We start from the raw sequence: 22,211 nt of genomic DNA on the forward strand, positions 1-22,211 counted from the left end.
AGAAAACGAACACCTAAAGGCAAAAACAGTCTCGAGTCTGGAGTAGAACAACCAGGAACAAAATCTACTGCAAGTTCCTGAAAAGTGGAGCCGCGGCTAGAGAACGCAGCTCGCGAGGAGGAGGTGAGGAACCCCGAGGAGGCTCGCAGGGAACGGGGCCGATGAGGAGGAGTGGGATGTGAGGATGAAGAGATGGAGTGTGGCTCAGGAGGAGAAGGGTGGAGCATCACAGAGGCGAAGAGAGACACCCGGGGGAGTCTCGTTCTCCCAACACTGCTGAGACACCTCTCTCCCCACTGCCGGGAGAGCAGGAACAGGGCACGCAAGAACGGGGCACGCAAGAACGGGGCACGCAGGAACGGGGCACGCAGGAACGGGGCACGCAGGAACGGGGGGTCTTGGCAGGTTTAAAGCCCCTTTAGTTGCCCGTGTTGGTCCTCAAGCTCTCTGAAATGCTTTACTTTCCTTGCCTTGTTTCCCGGCTGTCCTCGTGGCAGCCTTGTGCCAAGGAAGATAACGCCTGATAACAGCTCCCACGCCGTGGGACGGGCCGGTGGTCCCTGGCTCAGTGTTGGACAGCCCACTCATCAGTCTAGCTGTCAGCCTATCAGCAAGGAATCAGAAGACATTTTTTTTAACCTTGGGTTGGCTGACGAGCTCACAGGTCGGTTATTAATCAGCAGGCAGAGAAATGGCTTTAAAAAGCGGTCTTGACCCTGTCTGCCTGCATGCACGTCGGGGTTTTTCTTTTTCTTCTTTTTAATGACCTCATCGGGAGACAGAAGGTCCCCACGCAAGATTGCTTTTTTAATGAAGCCTCCATCCGGGTTTGGTGGATGCGACTTGTAACAGCGCGGAGCAAAAAGGTTATGTGGCCCCGCTGGTCTGCTTCCTACGCACAGAACAGTGTTAACTAATGATTGTACATCCAATTAATTTGTGATTAATTAGGACTTAACATTGTTCATGTCTGCCCCCCCATGACGGCTTTGGGAGGGGGAAGCCCCAGTCATCGTGGCTCAGCACTAACGGGGCTGGACGAGGGGACGCTTTGGGGTCAGACGGTGTGGACGCGGGCGTACGAGACTGCCGAGGAGCCCCAGGTCGTTCTCGTCCTGGACCTGGACGGACGTTCCGAGTGACAGCTCATGCATCAGACATGACGGAGCCCTCCGGACGGCTGCGTCCGGACCGGCAGGAGACACACCCGTCTCCGCCTGTGTCTGTCTCCCTCTTGCTCTCGTAAAGCCCGCTGAATAACATTCGAGGCTTTTTTGATTTGTGGTTGATGGCGGACATGCCAAGTTGACCATTAAATTTGGATTTCTAGTTTGGGGAAAAAAGAGGCTTGAATTTTTAACGGATGAATTTTTAACCTGTGTTGTGAATATCGGTATTGGACAAGAAAGATGGTGCAGCAATACGTCGATAACGTCGGCGGTTAACAGATGGGCAAGTCATTGCATTATCCATTTAATGGCTTTTGCATTGTCTGTTATGTTGCTGCGTAGCTAGCAGTGTCTCTTCAAGGAGAAAAAGGGTTGGAAGTACGTTGGAGAAGGCATCGGTGAAAAGCGTGATTGAACAAACGTGAAGTACATGGAAGTCTTTTAGGAGCTTTAAACAGCTGCAGGAAGCACATGTGCAGGAAGCACATGACCATCGCGCACCACCTGAACGAACAGGATCGTTATACATGCCTCTGGTATCCTTCGCCACTAACATCCTCCAGAAAGGCTGACTGCAGGAAACCCACAGAGTGGAGAACTTTGTTGTATCTGAAACTACTCTATTTGAAAGACTAGTGAGTGCCAGGGGGTTTTATTGAGAATCCTATAGCCAGGACCAGGTTTCTGAGAGATTTTTTTGTTGTTGTTTTAAGTCTGATTTTGCGTTTCTTTGGCAGTAATACCAGGCATGCGTTTGGTCAAGGTGTTTACAGGTAGAATTTCTCGTCAAGAGAAAATCCCATGACCCATCGTTGGTTGAACGAGAGGTTAAAACTCTTTAGAGAGGCTCAGACTTCACAGAGAAGCCCTTTGGCAAGACAGAAAATCCCTTACACTGGAGAAAAGCTACCCACAACTTTCACAGTTTTGTACCTATAAGTTGTAGCATAAATATTCATATTTTCTTAAAAGAGCTTTGTGCACATTGATGATAAAACATTTAATGCTGGAAATAAAGTTACCATTAAAAAAAGTATGATTAAACAATTTATTAAACCAGCAACAGATTGTATTATTAATAGTTTCAGCTCTATAATTAAGATGTGATGATCTCTCTCTCTCCCCCCCCCGCCTCTCTCCTCCCCCCCCCGCCTCTCTCCTCCCCCGCCCTCTCTCCCTCTCTCTCTCTCTCTCTCTCTCTCTCTCTCTCTCTCTCTCTCTCTCTCTCTCTCTCTCTCTCTCTCTCTCTCTCTCTCCCTCTCCCTCTCTCTCTCTCTCTCTCCCTCTCTTTTTCCAGGATCATATCTGACACATGAGGCGAGTGGCCTTGATGAGCACGGGGAGGTACAGGAAGCGTTTCTCAACGGAAACGACACCAGTCAGGGCAAGAAGGAGTATCTACTGTAACAGCCCTAGTGGATCGCTACGGAGCATACACCACAGCTGCCCACACACACACACACACACACACACACTCACACACACACTCACACTCACACAAACTCACTCTCCCTGCTAAACCATGAGAAGGAGGCAGAGTCACCGTCACCCTGCAGGCGTTCAGGCCCAGCCGGGCTCCAAACCTCCAAAGCGGTCCGGTCACTGAGCCCAATCCAAATCAACTAATCAGACGACAGCTACGAGGGCCTCGTGTCTCTCGCTAGAAAGGATTTACAGCTGCCCCTCCCCACCTACTGGAACCTACCACACACACACACACACACACACACACACACACACACACACACACACACACTTCTGAAGCCTGCTGGGTACAGCTGTAGTCTCTGATCGTCTCTCTCAGGCTGTTTCTCTCTCTGTCCCCACCTGTCTACCCACCACCTCAGTCATTAGGCCATTATAATGTGGAGGTGTGAGGCAGATGCTGAATTACAGTGAAGTGTCTCTCACACTGGAAGGACTGGGACTTGACAACTAGAACAAGGAAAGTGATGAGCTGAATGCAAAGACAGAATATTACACACACTCACACACACACACACACACACACACACTCACACACACACCACACTCACACACACAAACTCACACACACACCACACTCACACACACAAACTCACTCACACACACCACACTCACAGCACTCACACACAGAGCACACACACTCACACACATACACACACACACACACCACACTCACACAAACTCACACACACACACACCACTCACACTCACACACAGAGCACACACACACACACACAGAGCACACACACACACCACACACTCACACAAAGAGCACACACACACACACACACAAACACTCACACACACAGCACTCACACACACACTCACACACAGCACTCACACTCACACACAGAGCACACACACACTCCACACAGCGCACACACACACTCCACACAGCGCGCGCACACACACTCTCACGCACACACTCACACACACACTCACACTCACACACAGAGCACACACACTCACTCACACTCTCTCACACACACACACACACACACACATGAACAGGCACACACTGACACAATGAAACATATCTCTTAAGTCATTATTTGTATAAAAATGTCACGTAAATTAAATGAATCTTTTAAGAACTGAACACAAATGATTTACTTTTGAGTGCATTACCGAGTAATTATTGCTATTATACTAACACAGAATATTAGCCTAGAAGTACAGAAATGAACAAAATACTGTTGAGTGATCTTTAAAAAAAAATAAAATGAGTAAAAAAATGATATATAAATATAAATATAAATTTCATTTCTTATACCTTGTTTTTTATTAGTTATTATTATTATTATTATTATTATTATAAATGTTTAAAAGTGTACTTCCCACGTTTTTTGTCTCTTCTCTTTCATTCTCTTCTACCCTTTCTCTTTTCCGTCTTTGTCTGCGTGCATCTTTGTCTTCGTCTCTTCCTCGTTGTCCTTCACCCGCGCTGATTTTTTTATGGTTCCCACGTTGCTGTTGATATAGCTAACTGTGTTTCTTTATAGGGGAAAGATACTGAGCACGACAAAATAAAACACTTGGAAGAACCTTCCGTCAGTGGCTTGTCTTGAGTGCTTTGGAGAAAGCTGTTAGAAACGAGAGAGAGAGAGAGAGAGAGAGAGAGGACGAGACCTTGTGAGTGAGTGATGCATTTACAGGTGGCTATAAAAAGAAGGACGGGAGGGGGCAGAGGGGCATTTAAATCAGGTGAGACTGCGGCAAAAGAGAGATAAAATGAACGCTAGATGAAAGAATGAATATAGAAGAGCTGATGAATCATAAAGATGATTGGGAGAAGAAAAGGAAGCACACAGCCGCGCGCTCTCTCATCCCCTCTTTCTCTCTCTCTCTCTCTCACACACACACACACGCTCTCTCACTGACAGCAGCTGTGGAAAACGGCACCATAATACCGTCCGTTGTTTCCACGCAATCAATACGCGATTTTGTCGGAAAGATGCTGGGAATATTTATTACTCGCCGAGTTTGGGACATAAAAGCTGGCGGAGGGCCTCCGCGTTGTCGCTGATCTATGCGTCTGTCCTCCGGCGACGCCGGAGCGCGCGGCGGAAGGCCTGTCACCAAGAGTGATCGTCAAACGGCGGGCGGAGGCGGAGGCCGCGTGCCTGAGCCCGGTACAGGCTTCGCACGCATCCATCAGCCGCGTGAGAGAGATGTACGATGGGAAGGCTCCTTATAAGCGCGACCATAAGCGTCGTGTGCTGCACGAGCAACCGAATGAGGCATCGTGCACAGGAACGGAGAGAGGCGCTGCGAAGAGCACAATTAATCCGCTGAAGAAATGGATGTTATAAAAATGTTACCATATATAAGATGACCTGACCACCGTGTGCATGGGGAGTTCATGCGTCTGGGTTACTTCGGCTCACGGGTACTGACATAAACCTGTGCTGTTTTTCCGGTAATTCGGAGGTAATCTGGATACCTCGCGCGCCCCGAAGTTAAAATTCATCGTATTTGAGTTCTGAGGCTACCGAGACCTCAGCTATGAGCGGCGATGTCACGGGCAGATGGAAAAAACACACACAGCACAAGAGTGCGGCTGTGCACTTCGGAGCAGCCACATCCACGGTAGCTGGGCCGTGAGAAAACACTCCAAATCGACCCGAACGGCGACAGCCGGCCTTGTCGCCGGGAAACAAAAAGCCCCTTTCAAGCGGAGAGGACCCACCGCTGCGTCTTCCTCTCACCTTTTCAATAAGGCGCCGTGGCAAGGGCCTTGCGTAGCCGACCACTTCACCGAGGAAGAAACACTTTCAAAGAGAGAGGGGGAGCAACGGAAGCGTCAGACGAAAGGAAATACCTCTCGTGGCGCGGAGATATGAGACGCGTGGGACCAAAGGGTGTCTCGGCTGGAGATTTGCACGCATGAAAGTGAGCTCGAGAAGGAGTGCGGCTAAATGAGCACGAAAAGGAGCAGAGACTCGCGTGCGATTTGAATATCTGACGGTCGTTTTTCGCCAGCTCGGGCGCCAGCAGGCAAACAGAAGAACGCAATTAGTCGGAGCTGTGCATTTAATTCCAGCCGTGCTTAAGAAATACTTGTTTAATCAAATCGCAATGAAGTCTGCACAATTGAGAGGTTAACTGTGTTGAATACAATATTGACACTTTTCTTGCCAGATATTATTATTATTACAGTAGGTTTAATTAAACTTAGCCAGATCAGAGCTCATCACTACTCCTATGTATGTAGCCTGTAAATCTTGGGATTAGGACAATGCTGTTATTAATACTGGAGGTGGTTGTCATGGATACTAATTTGGCTATTTCAACTGACTGGAAAATTACAATCATTCTGAATAGCTGAAAAGGAGCATGTGCATAATTTTCGTGTAGCTGACATGGTGAACAATTACAAACACATTACTGTTGTGATAGAGCAAAGTCTCACTGTCCTTGTTCTACACATCATCTGGCGTCTGGGCTTTTGGTGTTTGCCGAGGTGGACAGAACTCTGCAGGTGAGCCCACTGGCTTCAGTTTTGAGGAGATGGTTGTCTCCGGGGTGAATAGGAGCGGCGGAACCAAGCCGTAGGCCTGGAAGAGGAGGGTGGCCGTCAGGGTGGCCCAGACGGGTCTTCGGCTGGCGGGGACGAGGAGGCGCAGGACGTGGGTGGTGTGGAGGGGCAGACACAGGAGGACGAGGAGTAAGAGGGACAGAGCCAGAGAACGGGAACGGCCGGGGGGTGTCTTCTGCCGCGTGCACGCCAGGTCCAGGTAGGCAGCCAGGAGGACGAGCAGTGGGACGAGGAAGACGGCGACAGCGTAGACGCCGACGAAGAAGGCCGCGTCGAGGACGGCGTCCGGGGCGCACACGGCCCAGTGGTTGCCGTGGAGCTCCTCGTACGTGAAGTTCTGCAGGTCCTTCACGACGAACTTGGAGAGGAAGCCGGCATAGGGTAGGTACTTGCCGATGACCGAGCGATCCTGTGGGTGCGGGACCCTGGGAGGGGGCCGGGGGGAGGTGTGATTAGACCCACCTTCCAGGCCCAGCCCCACTGAGTCCTCCTCCGCCCAAGTGTCGGGCGAGTTGGAGACGATGAACTGGGAGAAGGCGGTAACCACGGAGGCGACCCAGACGAGGAGGACCAGGCACAGCGCCTGCTGACGCCTCACCAGGCGTGTATATCTGGAAGAACCATGAACACAGGATGGATCTTGAGCCTCGTTCTGGACCGAACAGTACTGAGGATCCATTACTTATTATTGACAGTTTGGGTCAAACCAGCAGAGCCATTAAAGTGTTTACAGACCTTAAAGGAATCGAATAACCACTTTTTTAAATCTTTTTTTTTTTTTTTTTTTAAACACGCTTTTTCAGTTTGGGGCTTAATGTTGATGCAGTAACATGAATTAAGTAATGTCGATGTCACTCAAAAAAACGTGGCTTACGGAATCTGAAACCTCCAGTCACGCACAGAGCCTCACCTGTGTCCCAGTCGCCACTGCAGGTGAGCATCGACAGTGAGCAGGAGCTGTAACCCCACTGTGAACTGCCTGACCAGCAGGGGGCAGCACACCAGCGTGATGCACACATACAGGCACTGGGGGCTCCGCATGTTGAGCAGCACGTCGACGGGCACGTTCACGGCCGCTCCGACTGCCCCCGCCCAGCCCAGGCAGCTCCTCAGGCAGGCGGTCACGGCGCCGCCCCCCGGAGACGCCCCGGTCCCACCCTTCCTGCAGAGCCTGACGCTGACGACGATCACGGCCACGGACAGCACGCTCTGGGTCAGGGAGAAGAGCCACATCAACCGCATGGTGCCTGGAGACAGAGGAGAGCGGAGCATAGTGGCAAGGTCAGGAACCACGGGAGGGGCGAAAGGGACGCAGGAGGCCGGCTAACTGGAGATGTGGAGCAATAGAAGCAATGGGGCACTTTCAGGGAGGGCGGGGGGTGTTCCTGCCTGACCGATTAAAGGTCAGCCTTGTTTCTGCTGTCCGTCACAGCCGGATCCACAGCAGTCACGCACGCACTCACCCCCACGTGGCTTCCGCAGGGGGGCTTTTAGTACACACTCACGCCACAGGCTGCCAGTAAGAACACACACACACACACACACTGCAGGGCTCTTCGGTATGCCACCCGCCTGCTTACCGTAATAAGTCCGACCTTTCCAACAGTCTAATAACAGTAACTGGTTTTGGAAAATCTGTGAGCATTTCATTGTAACGAGGACGGCAGGGGCCAGCTCTGCTCTTCGGGGTGTAGGCGGGGCCGGCTCGGGGCCGCCACCTCCCATGTGTCTCACCTCTCTCCTAAATTGATTATCTGGAATATCTCATCAGCAACCACACAAGTCCTCACGCTTCGCTTCTGCCCCTACTGTGACTCCTGGGTCTCTACACAATTAATTAAACAGCTAATCAATTCTACTTATTCTGTTATATAATTATAGAATTAATTATTGCTCAGAGAGCAGTAAGGACCAACACATCCATGCCATAGTTTGTTGGACTGGATTCTCCAAGGAGCTTTTAATTAGGGAAGCGATGCGTGGTCCGTGGTCAGCGTACAGCAGGGGGTGTCAAATCTGTGCAGATTACTGTTTACAATAAAAGATGGCAGCTTCTTAGGTAATAGTAATCTTTGTTTATATAGCACCTTGCATTTTGAGTCCAAAGGCTGAAAGAAATGATTTACATGACAAGTATTGTATGTTATTGAAATACATTACTACAAATCATGAAATATGACATAAAATGAACTGAAATGTTTTGGCCAGACTAAGCAAGCATTCTGGGTTTAGTCTCTCTGGGTTTAGTGTCTGGCTGTCTAATATTCTCTGGATCTCTGTCTCCTGAACTTTGGAATAAACATCGACATCTAAGACGGTGCTTCATGGTGTGAAGCCTTTTGACGTACTGTGACATCTTTAATTGAGTTTGATGTGTACTGACATATTTAAACCCCTGATCTGATCTCTCATATGGAAAATAGCACAGTTCACACACCGGAAAGCTTTTATCATCCGTAAACGGTGTGAGACATAGATGACTGGACACAGTCTATGGTGTGAGACATAGATGTGGTACGACTGTGTCCAGACACAGCCTTGCCCATATTGATTGGAGGTTACCCTGGTAACATCAACGCCAAACTCAGAATTAGATTTACGGTGTGATTAAACTCAAGTGTCTTCTAAGACTTTCTGAGTAAGAACAGTAGAGTCCAGTGTGGACAGGACAGCCTTAAAGACACACTTCCTATCCCCATATGAAGATTGCAATCACACATAATTACCACTTAGTCAGTACACAATAAGAGATCAGATGAGAGTTCAGAAAACTGGAAGAAGATCAGGGCAAGAGGTATAAACACAGTAACAAGTACCAAAACTCCAGCAGATCAAAAGACTGAAAGACTAACAGAGTGTTTTTCCCGTTGATACTAAATGACAAATCACACACAGTGGCACCCCACTTCATAAGGCTTGTGCTTAGAACAAAACCCGAATGGAGAACATTAAATCAAAAACACGATAATCGTGTGATACAACAGAGTGTGTGTTGAAGACACGCGCGTGACGGCATGAAGGGAATTACCTGATACGGTGGAGCAGGTGGATGTGTGTCCACAGTGTTTGGAGTGTATCTTTCCTCGGCTTAAACCTGTCTGTCAGTCTGCGGCTGTGCGGCTGAATAAACGAACTTTCATAGACCGACTCCGTCCACCTGCTCCTGAAGCCTGTGTAAACATGTCAATATGTCAATATGAGAGTAGTCCTGTCCTTCCCATTAGACAGGCGCAAAGGGCAGCGTTGCCACGGTGAGTGGGCACCAGACACATGCACACAAGTTGGGGGCGGGGGGCAGTTTTATAACTTCTATAACTGATGTGTCTGTGTGTGTGTGTGTGTGTGTGTGTATATATATATATATATATATATATATATATATATATATATATATATATATATATGAATGATATTATTCATATTATGTTGATATTAGGGGAATATTAACCATGTTAGAGTGATATTAGTCATATCAGGGTGACAGTCATATTAGGGTGATAATAGTCATGTTGATATTAGTCATGTTGATATTAGTCATATTAGGGTGATATTAGTCATATTAGGGTGATATTAGTCATGTTGATATTAGTCATATTAGGGTGATATTAGTCATGTTAGAGTGATAGTCCTATTAGGGTGACATTAGTCATTAAATTGATATTAGTCATGTTGATATTAGTCAAATTAGGATGATATTAGTCATATTGATATTAGTCACATTAGGGTGATATTAGTCATGTTAGGGTGATATTAGTTATATTAGGGAGATTTAGTCATGTTAGGGTGATATTAGTCATATTAGGATGATATTAGTCATGTTAGGGTGATATTAGCCATGTTAGGGTGATATTAGTCATATTAGGATGATATTAGTTATGTTAGGGTGATATTAGTTATATTAGGGTGATATTAGTCATGTTAGGGTGATATTAGTTATATTAGGGTGATATTAGCCATCTTAGGGTGATATTAGTTATATTAGGGTGATATTAGTCATGTTAGGGTGATATTAGTCATATTAGGATGATATTAGTCATGTTAGGGTGATATTAGTTATATTAGGGTGATATTAGTCATGTTAGGGTGATATTAGTTATATTAGGGTGATATTAGCCATGTTAGGGTGATATTAGTTATATTAGGGTGATATTAGTCATGTTAGAGTGATATTAGCCATGTTAGGGTGATATTAGTTATATTAGGGTGATATTAGTTATATTAGGGTGATATTAGTCATGTTAGGGTGATATTAGTTATATTAGGGTGATATTAGCCATGTTAGGGTGATATTAGTTATATTAGGGTGATATTAGTCATGTTAGGATGATATTAGTCATGTTAGGGTGATATTAGTTATATTAGGGTGATATTAGTCATGTTAGGGTGATATTAGCCATGTTAGGGTGATATTAGTCATATTAGGGTGATATTAGTCATGTTAGGGTGATATTAGTTATATTAGGGTGATATTAGTCCTGAAGAGGGTGGAGGAAGCTCCCCAGCGAATGCCACACCCTTTCGTCATTTATCCCAAGAATTCACAGCCATGCTTTTCACATAGCCTAATATTATTAGTGAAAGTTGATTATGTAAACAAAGAGAACAACAACAAACAGGAAGGTCTGACCACATAATGTTTACTCTTGAACAAACAAAAAATACATTAGCTCTGTTATCCTTGTCTCATCCACAGACCTTGTCTCATACCTTTAGACCCCAGGAGGCTGAAACCATCTTGCATTCTTGGTCAAAGCCTCACACTTTTGAGTCCTTGAAGGTTGATATTGATGCATCTGTCCACGTGGTGCCCTCTCTTAGGTGTAGACTCGTAGCCAGCTGTCTACACGTTTGACCATGTCTGGATCAGAGAGAAGACCTGAACCACATGTTAATACCTTCAGGGTTATTATACACATCAGGTCAGTACAGAGTGACAGAGCTAATCCTCTGTCTTAATATCACATAATCAAAAATATGTAAACATGAAATAAATTGAAAGTCAACACAAGATGTTTGTTCCCAGAACATGGTGGAAATACATGATGAATCCATGACCTGTATAGGCAGCCGTCTCGTGGGAGTCATTAAGTCAGATTATTGCTCCATGCAGTCATAAAATGCTTGATAATAATTCCCTCAAAGTTGCTGCTGTAGAATTAGACACTGTTTCACTGCGATGTAGTCAAATATCTCCTGAGTCTACAGACTGAAATGTTAAACCTGTGTGGGAAATCGTGGAGTGCAGAACACGAAGTGAACTTCGATCCGTTCCTTCTCCCAGAGACCACAGGGACTGTCTGAGGAATTGCCCAGAATTTCACTACAATCAGTTCAGGACTTGTATAACATTCCAACAAGGACAGAAGTTGTGTCGGCCGTATCAATATCGATTGAGTGATATTAGTTTATTGATTTTCATTTACTGTTGTGCGTACATTGATTTAATCTTAACAGGCTCTTAAGTGAAGTCCTTTGAGAAAAGACCTTGTGTATCTACCCTGGGTCAGGGAGGTTGGGGAGGGACGCAGCGTTCCTGTATGTTCTCACACACAAAAACAAAAGTTTACAGCTTTCTTCTGGTGACTTTCTGTTTTCTGAGTCTGTGTCTCAGAATTCAGGACATACGCGGAAGCTGCCATTAATAACACACAGGTGCCAACACACAGAGAGATTTCAGACTCCCACTGGCCCACTCATGCCATCTCTCCACCCTGCAGACGACGTTCGGCCATGCCCCTGCTATCCCAGGTGTGGTTCTGTACTGCTGCCTTGGGTGTGGTTCTGTACTGCTACCTCGGGTGTGGTTCTGTACTGCTACCCTGGGTGTGGTTCTGTACTGCTACCCCAGGCCTGGTTCTGTACTGCTACCCCAGGTGTGGTTCAGTACTGCTACCCTAGGCCTGGTTCTGTACTGCTACCCAAGGACAATTCTGTCCTGCTACCCCTGGTGTGGTTCTGTACTGCTACCCCAGGCCTGGTTCTGTACTGCTACCCCATGCCTGGTTCTGTACTGCTACCCCAGGCACAGTTCTGTACTGCTACCACACACCTGGTTCTGTATGGTGTAGCATGCAGACTGAAGCTCAATGAAATGACAAGTTCTGACATTGTCTCCCCAACACCCCCCCCCCCCCCACACACACACACACACACACGCATTCTTATAACGGTCTTTTAAATAAACCCCACAATGGCTGGGTGCCATAGGGAAAGAAAAGACTTTAGAGACAGAATGAAAAGAAAATGAAAAACTCCTGTGAGAAACTGCGAGCAGCATTTGAGATGAAGGTCTTGTGCTGTAGCTCATTTCGACTGGACCATTGTTCCATCTATTGTTACTCAGCGGGGGAAACAAAACATTCAGAAAATTCAGCAAGTCTTTAAAAGAGCTTAATGAGGCGGAAATTGTGTTGAAAACGTGAGGACGCTCATAATTTCAGTTGTTCCATCCATATGAAGCAAGGGCATCTTAATTACGTCACAGGTTTTTGTAATTATTTTGTATATAGCTTCATTTGTTTAAATGTCACAGGTTTTTGTAATTATTCTGTATATAGCTTCATTTGTTTAAATGTCACAGGTTTACTGTCAATTTTTTCTAATTTGTGTACTACATGTTCTATTTTTTGCAAAGACCCACCATTACAGGAAAGAGAAGAACTGATTATTAATTATCAGTTCACTCATTTGATTCTCCTGTGATCAGTTCATAGTACCAAAAGGGTAAAAACACTATTATGTTAAAATAAACATCTAGAAGTAAAAGCGTGTGCTCTGTTGTTTATATTTCTCAAAGATCTTGTGGCTATACCATATATTCAATGATACTGTTTTATGTTGAAAGCTCCTGTAACAACAACAGAACTCCTGCCATAATTTATGCTGGCGACACTAGGGACATGTCCCCATCACGTGTGTGTGTGTGTGTGTGTGTGTGTGTGTGTGTGTGTGTGTGTGTGTGTGTGTGTGTGTGTGTACGGTGGTCTGGGCTCTAACTTCTCCACTGTAGAATGTTTCACTTTTTGTTGTTCAGACATGGTGTTTCTTTGGCATTGTGTTTGGCATCATTGTCTTGCTAAAAACTTAAGTTTCTCCCAGTCTGTAGATTTTGTAGCAGACTGAAGCAGACATGCTGTGATGTGGTTTTATTTCAGGAATGAAATAAAAAATATTTCACTAACACACACTATCCCTAACCCCAACAGAAACCTAACCCTAACCCTGCTTGCTGTGATGTCCTAACCCTAACACTAACCCTAACCCTAACACTAACTCTAACCCCAACACTAAGCCTAACTCTCATGCTAACCCAAGTTGTGAGGGACAGCCTTGTGTAGGCAGTGTCTGGGTGGTGCGGTCCATCTTTGTTTTCCTCATAATTGATCCTATAGTGCGCATATCTAGAATTTTAGCTTTAATTTGATTAGACGGTCTTTGGTCTGCATTTTCCCTGTTTTCCTTCAGTTTCCCAATCTGACAGGTGTTGCTTGAATGAAGTGAGTCTTCAATCCAGACAAAGTGAATTTTTTAATGATTCACACATACAGGCCAATTGATTGACATCTGATATCCTCTGGGACCCTTCACAGTTTTCATAATAGAGATTTTACAGGTTTGTGGATATTGACTCCCCACAGGGCCGTGTACTGTACTCTCTGCCTACTTCACACCAGTGACTGTTCTTCTAGCAGTGATTCTGTTGACCTTCTTAAGGTCATTGAAGGCACTTCTCTCGTCAGTCCCGTCTGAAACAACCAGTCCACATGCTGGGAGAAAGTAAGGAACCCGGTTTTATGGTCTGGAATTGAATGCACCACAAACTGTGGAGTTAACTGTTGATTTGAGAAGTCACCACTGGAAATTCGTGGTTCCATGGTCAGCAGAAGTGTCTTAATGGTGCCCTGAAACACCAGTCAGCCGGATCTCAGATAGGACACACACAGCACTGCAGTTATGAAGAAGGCCCAACAAGGCCTTTGTTTCCTGCATCACCTCAAGACATCTGGGCAAATACCGCAGGTCCAGTTCTACCCGGCTGTGCCGAAACCCACTCCACTTCCTCCGTCTCCATCCGGTTTGGCTCTGCGTTTTAGCATGTCAAGCATAAACTGCAGGGAGTTGTGTGATGTGCAGAGAAAGTCATCAGATTCTGGATCTCCATCATTTCTTCATCCAGGAGGAGCACAGAGGGAGGGAAAATCGTGGATGAGCCCTTACCAGCCAGTCACACCAGCCAAGTCGGAGAGGAAGGATGGATAGATCAGAGCAGTGGGGACTGTGACCCTCAAACTGGGAGGATGGCTCCAACAGACCGCAGGAACAACCTCTGAGATCTCTGTGCAGACGAGTGTAGTCCTGCTGGGAAGAGCTTATATATATATATTTCGTTATGTTAGTGGCTGTGTTAATATGTTTCCTTGTAGCACATCAAAAGCGGTTGTGTGCTTCGTGAGTAAACATTCTGGTTCTGGTCGTGAACCTAATGTGTCCTCATTACACCAACATCCTTCATCTGTGTGAACCTGGAGCTTCTGCAGTGCAGAGGCTGTTGAACAGACACGCACATGGCATTTTTCAGTTAGTCATTTATTGTCCCAGAATATTTTCTTACATAAAACCAATGTTACTTTAAATTCATTCATTTTGAGAATCAGGGATTTGTAATGAAATGACGGCCTAAAATATCAAAGTGACATTTGTAATGCAAACAAATCTAGAGGGTAAACCAAAGCTCGGTTACAGTTCTCTCCACATGCTCCAGTTCATTTATCAAACAGAAGACACTACATTTAAGTTTCCCACTTTTCTGTTAAATGTTCCTGGCAACTGTGTGGCCATGCGTCTTCACTCAACAATGTGTGAGCAAAACGGGGACAGCAGAATGAATGTAGACAAATAAATAGAGGTGATGAAACAAAAATGAAATCCAACATTTTGTCAACCTACAGGCTGCCAACAGTGTGTTTTTAGGAGGGATTATGCAACCTGGAATATAATTGGAAAACATGAGTTTAAATTGAATGGCAAAAAACAAACATTCTAACAGGAACTAACTGTAATATGTTCAGTCAAAAACCCCACACTGTAAACTGAAGATGGCTGTGTACAGTTATAAGAGTAACTGTACTGTACTGTAGGACGATTCAGACAGAGGTCCTGCGAGCAAAGTGCTTCTGAATTAGTGTCAGGAGGAACCAATGTATATATGGAACAGTAGAAGTTTGAGCCATGACATTCATTTCCATGGGGTCTAAATTCCCATTTTCTTAACTTCATTGCTGCCATAGCAATGACTAGCAGATATGTCACTGAAGCAGCGTCCATTACTATTAAAATGCTTAACTCTGAAGGTCTGAAGGTGTTCAACAAACTGATCAGTGAGTCTTCTCTTGGTCTCTCCAGTATAAAGTCTCTTACAGTAACACAGTAGACAAACTCCCACAGTGATGCAGGATGAGGAACAGGGGATGATAGCTGATCCTTTAGTGCCAGTTATTTTAGTGGCTGTGTTAATAAATGTACATGTAGCATATCTAGAGTGGTTACAGGCTACAGTACCACAGTAATCATCTGACCGGTCATTCATCTTGCTCTTGAGGAGCACGTCCTTGATGTATTTGTCTCGTCTGTAGGAGATTGGTGGAGGATCCTTAAAAGCAACGTGGTCTCTGTATCATCCTGGAGGATTCTGACGTGTTTCAGTATAATATCAACCACTGTTTTATTAGTAGGATAATAAGTCAGAACCAAGAGGATTCTTGTAGTCTTACCAAACTGTATACAGGTCAGTGCGTCTACTCTGAACAGGTGTCATCTACCAGTTCCTCAGGGAACCCACAGTTCTGAAGATAGTCGCACATTTCCATACTTTTCTGGTGGATGTCTTCATCCTCACTGCAAATGTGTTTAAGTGTCAGTAGCTGTCAGTAAGGGATGGAGTTTTTATAGGCCTTGCAATGTGAAGAATTGTATTGTGAGTAGGAATAAGAGTCTGCAGGTTTATAATAGATGGTGGTATTGAAACAAGGATTAGCAAATTTCAGTGAAACATCCAATAAGATCCTCATGCCAGGATGTGATATACTCCACATATATTCAATAGCTGGGAGGAACTCTGAGAATGAAGAAATGAACAGTTGGAGGTTTTCTAATGTGCGTGTAGTAACACCAAAAATGTCATCGGTGTATCTCAGACACTAAGGGTACAGATCCAGAATATTGATAATATCACTCAAAAAAATGTTTCTCAACAAATCCAAGGACAGGTTTGTATAGGGTGGCCCCATTTTAGCACACATGCTAACTCTTCTGTTCTGTGAGTGGTGCTGGGAGTCAAAGGTGAAATAATTTACAGCTAACACAAGTCACAAGTCTTAAAAGAACATCTGTGGGAGGACTTTTCTCAGGCCTTTCATCAAGAACATGTTTTAAAGTTCTCAAACCCTCTTCATTAGGGATGACTGGGTACAAACTTTTAATGTCCACTGAAAAAAGCAAAGAGTTGGCAGTTAGTGTTTGTTCTTTCAGGTGTTCCAGGATCTGTAGAACATGTGAGAAGTCTTTAACATATGGAGGTAAGGACTGAACAACTGGTTGAAAAATGTCATCTAGAAACCGGGATATTATTTCTGTTGGGCAGGAACAAGCAGATATAAGCAGATATGTCCAGAATTATTAATGTTTTAAATTTGTTATTAATTTCTCTTCCACAGGTATTAATATAAAAATCTAATGCTTTACATTGCCCTGTAGGAGGTGTACAGGGAGACCTGCCTGAGGTGTATTTAGAGAAGTCAAGGTTTCCTCTGCTGTCACGTGTGTATAGAATAAGTATTTAAATGAGCATGTAGTCTTAAACACTATCTGTAATGGACTTACCTTCATTGGTGGCCTTGTAGGTACACATTTTAGACCTTTTGATAAGTCAGATAGTTCAGGAGAAGTTATATAATTATAAGTTATATAAAAAGTTATACAAGTAATCTCTCTCGCTCACTCACTCACTCAGTCACACACACACGCACACAGACCTTCATACATTCACACGATTAATATTACAATTTAGCCCATGCATATATATATATATATATATATATATATATATATATATATATATATATATATATATATATATATATAAACTACATCTGCTCTGCACATTGCCTGCGCAGACGTGCACGAATATGCTGTCGGAGGCGCGCAATGCCGCTCTTATCTCGCGATAATGTGCGTGATTTGCCCCTGCAAACACCGGTAGGAAACCCCGCCGTACCCTCTTTCTTTTGCTATCCACAAGCAAGGTAGTGTTGTGTCTTTATTCCTGCTCTTCGAAATGCACGATTAAAGCGGTGTATCTGCTCGAAACGCATTATAAATTATTTACGCGTCTAATCTTATGTCCTCTTACGCCTCACAGGAGGGAAGGTTGAGTTATAAGGGCTCGGTTTTGAACATAAACGTGTTGTAATGGCTGCCCCCATGCAGTGTCGTCCTCAGGCCTGGTTAGCTTCGCTGTTGAAAGCTTCACTTTTGTCCTGAGGTAGCGGCTCTGAGGCCAAAGCGCCGGTGAGATCACTGACCAGTGACGGACACTAGTGATCCGAGGCTCGTTTCTGTTTATTCGTGTTTTGTCCGTTTGTGTTTTCGCATCGTTAGCTAACAGGCTACATAACGCCTGTTGGAGTGCACGAGCCCTAACGATGCTGTGGCTGGCGCTAAAGTGGAGTAATAAGTCATGTTTTACACATTATGTGATGGTATCCGCCTTTCAAGTGGAGTGAGGACTCATATTTTATACATTGATGCTATCCGCTTTTAGATCGAGTCCTGAACGTAGCCAGATCGCTTTTCATTGTATTAGCTGTGCGAGCTACCGGTATCTGAGTTAACCGGTAGCGCGCGTCACGCCGCGAGGCGCTGAGGTGTAACTACAGACTGACCCGTAGCGCGTGCTGAGGCGTAAGTACATCTCCGTGTTTCAGATGCCCGGCGGTGGTGTTACGGTAAAAGACGTCAACCAGCAGGAGTTTGTCCGTGCGCTGGCAGCCTTCCTGAAAAAGTAGGTAGTCGGCTCTTGGACACCTTTATAATGCTGGTTCCAGTATCACCAGTGAGGTGATGCTGCTAGTATTGTGTTCAATCAAAACCCTCCAGAAAGCGTCTTAAGTCCTCCTCTTTCTGAAAGGTCAGGGAAACTGAAGGTGCCAGACTGGGTGGACATTGTTAAGCTGGCTAAGCACAAGGAGCTGGCCCCATGTGATGACAACTGGTTCTACATCAGAGCTGGTGAGTACCACTCCTCCCTGCCTTCCTGATGCACATCATAACGGCGGTCAGTAGTGTGCAGAGTAATGTTCAAAGATTTGTCGTTAAATAGCACCAGTCACCAAATGAGTGACTGGGGTTATTAAATCAAAACATTGCTTCTGTACACCACAGAATTATCTGCTGTCTCTAACCTGACATTTATATTGTACATTCCTTTAAAAACTTTGTTTGCTCAGCATGACAAATTACTTGAGTTTCTTTCCTAACACTATTAATGTGCTAAGTGCTGTTAATCACAGTAATCGCTGTTGCGGTCTCTTGTCAGGGTTACGGCTTGTCGGCTGGCAACGCTCGCAGTGGGTTTCCGTGCAAACTAGGCCGATTAGCTCGAGTTATTAGACAGCCAAACGTGCAGAACTCCGGAGCAGGTCCTGTAGAGGACACTGCAGGGAGAAAAGTACAGCCTTGCCCACGCTTTGCTTCATGCTGTCGTTTCTACATTCCGTATGACTGATGGATGGATTTGCGCGTCACCCTTCGCCAGTTTTGGGTGGTGATGCTTTCCTGCTGTTCTTAAGTTTGCCTGTTATGATGGATGTTGTTGACTTTAAGATCTGCCAGAACACAATAGAAAGCCAAATTGAGCAGTTCAGTCCATTCTAGGATTTGATCAGTTGTGTTCAGTTTGCTAGGATTTGATCGGTGTGCTCAGTTTGCTAGGATTTGATCGGTTGTGTTCAGTTTGCTAGGATTTGATCGGTTGTGCGCAGTTTGCTAGGATTTGATCGGTTGTGTTCAGTTTGCTAGGATTTGATTGGTTGTCCTCAGTTTGTAGTTGATGTGGCAGTGCTGATTTTCCACTCAAATGTGCAGAAAAGCATCACGTAATGTTTCGGTTGAGCTTTTAAAAACAGAATTGTGTTCATTTGCGCTATAGCTTTTAGGTTGCTTTTTTTGGGGAGCTGATCGTTTAGTTTGCAACAGTTGGCAACCAAGGTTTAAAATTTTCTCATACCTTGCATTGAGTCGCCTAGGCAGGCTGCTGGAGTTGGGTAACAACTTAAATGCCCTTATAAAGGGCTCTCTGTTAACCTTGCCCTCGCAGTTTCTCTAGCAGAGGTCTTGAATGTTAATTTTGGTTCTGCGTTTTGCAATAACAGTGTAGTTAAATAATGAATGGACATGGATACTCAAGGTCAGATACTGTAGATTTCTGTCCTCTCTTGACCTTGTACTCCGTTCCAATATCTGTTCTGCTAAATGTTAACAGTTACTAAATGGGTCCCGGATTTGAAGAGTTCCGATACCCAAGTACCACTCCGTTTTCGCTGCACTGACCTCCTTCCTCCTCCATCCTCAGCCTCCACGGTTCGTCACCTGTACCTGCGCGGGGGTGTGGGCGTGGGGTCCATGATCAAGATCTACGGTGGGCGAAAGAGGAACGGCGTGTGTCCCTCACACTTCAGCGTGGCCTCCAAGAACGTGGCGCGTAAGGTGCTCCAGGCCCTGGAGGCCCTGAAGATGGTGGAAAAGGACCCCAATGGGTGAGCGTGCTATCCAGTGCAGCCGCACGCGTCCACGCTCTGGTCATTGTGCTTCAGTCGTGTGTGTGTGTGTGTGTGTGTGTGTGTGTGTGTGTGTGTGTGTGTGTGCGCGCGCGCGCGTGAGTGTGCACGTCTCCTTTGCTTGAAACCCCTTTTTTGTGCCCAGATGAGTTTCTTGGTCTTTTTGTTTGTATTCGTTCTCTTTGATGTTGTCACCAGTTTTCTGTCTGCTTTTCGGTTACTTTCATATCTGTTGTGGACAGTGGTGTCTCAGTGGTTAAGGTACTGGACTAATAATCAGAAAGTTACCAGTTCAATTCCCACCACTGCCAGGTTGCAACTGTTGGGTCCCTGAACAACACCTTTAACCCTCAATTACTCAAGCTGTGTTCAGTCAGAACTGTAAGTCAGCAAAAAGGCGTAACTCTTTAATGACCTGGGTGCTGTCTGTATGTTTGTGCGTCTTTCATCCTGTGCATCACGGCCGTCCTAACGCATCTTTCTCCTCACAGTGGCCGCAGACTGACTCCACAGGGTACCAGGGACCTGGATAGAATTGCTGGCCAGGTGAGCGTTCACACACATTCGTTCTCACTCCTCACACACACACACACAACGCCCCCTCCCCTTACCACACTAGTCTACTGGGTCTGCCCAGATGCACATTTGTCCATAACTGGGAGGGAGAAAAGCAAAAAAAACCAAAATAACCGCCACCATTGAGCTGTGTCTTCATCGCTCTGTTGAAAGTGTTGCTGCCTGTACAAGAGCAGTAAGTACTGCGAAGGGGTCACGTCCCCGGTCTGTTTGTCCCTGACCCCGGCGTCTGCTCAGGCAGCCCAGCACAGTTGGTAGCGCTGCGAGCGTGACTTTCCCTGGTTGTGGCAGACAAACGAAGATCTAGAAATGCCGGTTGGCCCGCGTGGCGCTGCACACTTCTGCCGCACTCTCCCTAATGGCCAGCGCGGGTGTGCATGTGTCTCGCCGGCCTTGCACAGAGCTGCGTTAGCAGTGCTCATGCGGCTCATGTGACCTTACGAACGCGTCACAGTTTGGGGGGGGGGCGACCCTTGAGTGTCTCTTTCTCCCATTCGCGTCGTGGTGGTCTTCTAACGCCTGGCTCTCTTCTGTCCCCTGCCAGGTTGCGGCTGCAAGCAAGAAGTCCTGAAATGTGTAATAAACTCTGAGAAAGTCAGACCTGACTCTTGTGGTTTCTGGTTTGTGGTTGAAATTCTTTGTGTGCTCATTTGAATGTAGGGAGCAAGTCTGCCTGTATTTTCTTTTAAATCTTAACTGATTTCAGAACTCTCACCTTTTTAAAAATGTCAGATGTGTAGCTGTTATGAAGAATAATTTTCCACATTCGTCTAAATCAATCAGACGGGCTCTCGAGTCCTTGGAGGTGCTCGTAGCTACTGCAGGGGGCTGAAGTTGGCATTTGCCAGCAGAAAGGTTGCATTACTAATGGTGCATACACCTCCTCGCTTGCGGAGTACGGCGTAATGCGCACGTTTGGAGTAATCCAAGTGAGACGGTTCGCTTTACAGGAAGGAACTGTGCTTTATCGACTAATAAATAGCTTTAAGGTCATTGCGCACCTTGGATGCAGCCATTAGCTGGGTTCGTAAGTTACAGCACCTCCTCGTGGTCAGATTTGGATGGACACTTTAATTGCATGTTGATGGACTTCGCTTTAATCACCTACTGGTCTTGACTGGCTTTTCATAAAACTACCTGCACAGGATCCGACTAGTTCAGGTAAATCCCTCAGGAAGAGCTCGCTCCATTTATGGGACTAGATGAACCCTGCCACGACTTTGTGCTTGTTCTGCTCGGAGAATAATAGAGTAATTGGTGCTTCGTTGTCGTCAAGCGCGAAGCATCTTTCATGTCAGATCCGCGACGTAATTATTGTTCATGACTGATGAGAAAATTAACTAGAAATCAAATTTCGGCTTCATTATGTTAGGTCTGATTTGTGCAGCACTTGTATTGGCCGCCAGGGGGAGACAAATGACATGGTATGAGCGTTGCTGATGGTTTCTGTGGTCTACAGAAAGTAATTAAATATATGATTAAAGTGATACGTTCATAAAATGGAAACTGGTCTCCGTTTAGCATAGTATGGCATGAGTCTGAAAGCATCTGTGGTTAATTATTTTTTTTCTTAAGGCTCAAAACTGATGTGTTCAGTAATTACTTGGCGTT

At 45.6% G+C, this 22,211-nt stretch overlaps 3 protein-coding genes across 6 annotated transcripts in view; 2 read left to right on the forward strand and 1 right to left on the reverse strand.

Moving 5' to 3' along the window:
• Nucleotides 1-4,203, forward strand: part of cadm4 (cell adhesion molecule 4) — an 83,961-nt gene extending 79,758 nt beyond the window's left edge. For all 3 annotated transcript variants that reach the window (XM_035530837.2, XM_027029267.3, XM_027029268.3), the window contains one exon: nucleotides 2,467-4,203. In XM_035530837.2, coding sequence (XP_035386730.1) covers nucleotides 2,467-2,576 — 110 coding nt within the window. In that variant the 3' untranslated portion in view covers nucleotides 2,577-4,203. The remainder of the gene's footprint in view (nucleotides 1-2,466) is intronic.
• LOC113589552 (uncharacterized) lies at nucleotides 4,106-9,311 on the reverse strand. Of its 2 annotated transcripts, XR_014116865.1 has the most exons (4): nucleotides 9,221-9,311; nucleotides 7,103-7,439; nucleotides 5,363-6,803; nucleotides 4,106-4,237 (listed from the first exon to the last, which is right to left on the reverse strand). XR_014116865.1 is itself a non-coding variant. In XM_027029270.3 (3 exons), the coding sequence occupies exons 2-3, from the start codon at nucleotides 7,432-7,434 to the stop codon at nucleotides 6,077-6,079; spliced, it is 1,059 nt and encodes a 352-aa protein (XP_026885071.2). In that variant the 5' UTR covers nucleotides 7,435-7,439; nucleotides 9,221-9,311; the 3' UTR covers nucleotides 4,650-6,076. The 2 variants fall into 2 exon arrangements, 1 of the variants encoding a protein (XP_026885071.2); XM_027029270.3 differs by lacking the exon at nucleotides 4,106-4,237 and having other exon boundaries at nucleotides 4,650-6,803.
• An 8,121-nt stretch (nucleotides 9,312-17,432) lies between these two features.
• rps19 (ribosomal protein S19) lies at nucleotides 17,433-21,198 on the forward strand. The gene is made up of 6 exons (XM_027029272.3): nucleotides 17,433-17,492; nucleotides 18,174-18,250; nucleotides 18,377-18,477; nucleotides 19,820-20,003; nucleotides 20,516-20,570; nucleotides 21,145-21,198. Exons 2-6 carry the CDS (start codon nucleotides 18,174-18,176, stop codon nucleotides 21,169-21,171), a joined length of 444 nt encoding a protein of 147 aa, XP_026885073.1. The 5' UTR covers nucleotides 17,433-17,492; the 3' UTR covers nucleotides 21,172-21,198.
• Nucleotides 21,199-22,211: the final 1,013 nt, after the last annotated feature.

This window comes from Electrophorus electricus, chromosome 14 (genome assembly GCF_041902795.1).
Source record: "Electrophorus electricus isolate QZ-2024a chromosome 14, ASM4190279v1, whole genome shotgun sequence".
Lineage (NCBI taxonomy): Eukaryota > Metazoa > Chordata > Actinopteri > Gymnotiformes > Gymnotidae > Electrophorus > Electrophorus electricus.

Excerpts from the sequence above, each read along its gene's own strand:
- LOC113589552 (XM_027029270.3), bottom strand. The coding sequence starts at position 7,434 with ATGCGGTTGATGTGGCTCTTCTCCCTGACCCAGAGCGTGCTGTCCGTG. Across the intron at positions 6,804-7,102 it reads CAGTGGCGACTGGGACACAG|ATATACACGCCTGGTGAGGC; the intron begins GTGAGGCTCTGT and ends TGGTTCTTCCAG.
- rps19 (XM_027029272.3), top strand. The coding sequence starts at position 18,174 with ATGCCCGGCGGTGGTGTTACGGTAAAAGACGTCAACCAGCAGGAGTTT. Across the intron at positions 18,478-19,819 it reads CTGGTTCTACATCAGAGCTG|CCTCCACGGTTCGTCACCTG; the intron begins GTGAGTACCACT and ends CTCCATCCTCAG. Across the intron at positions 20,004-20,515 it reads GTGGAAAAGGACCCCAATGG|TGGCCGCAGACTGACTCCAC; the intron begins GTGAGCGTGCTA and ends TTCTCCTCACAG.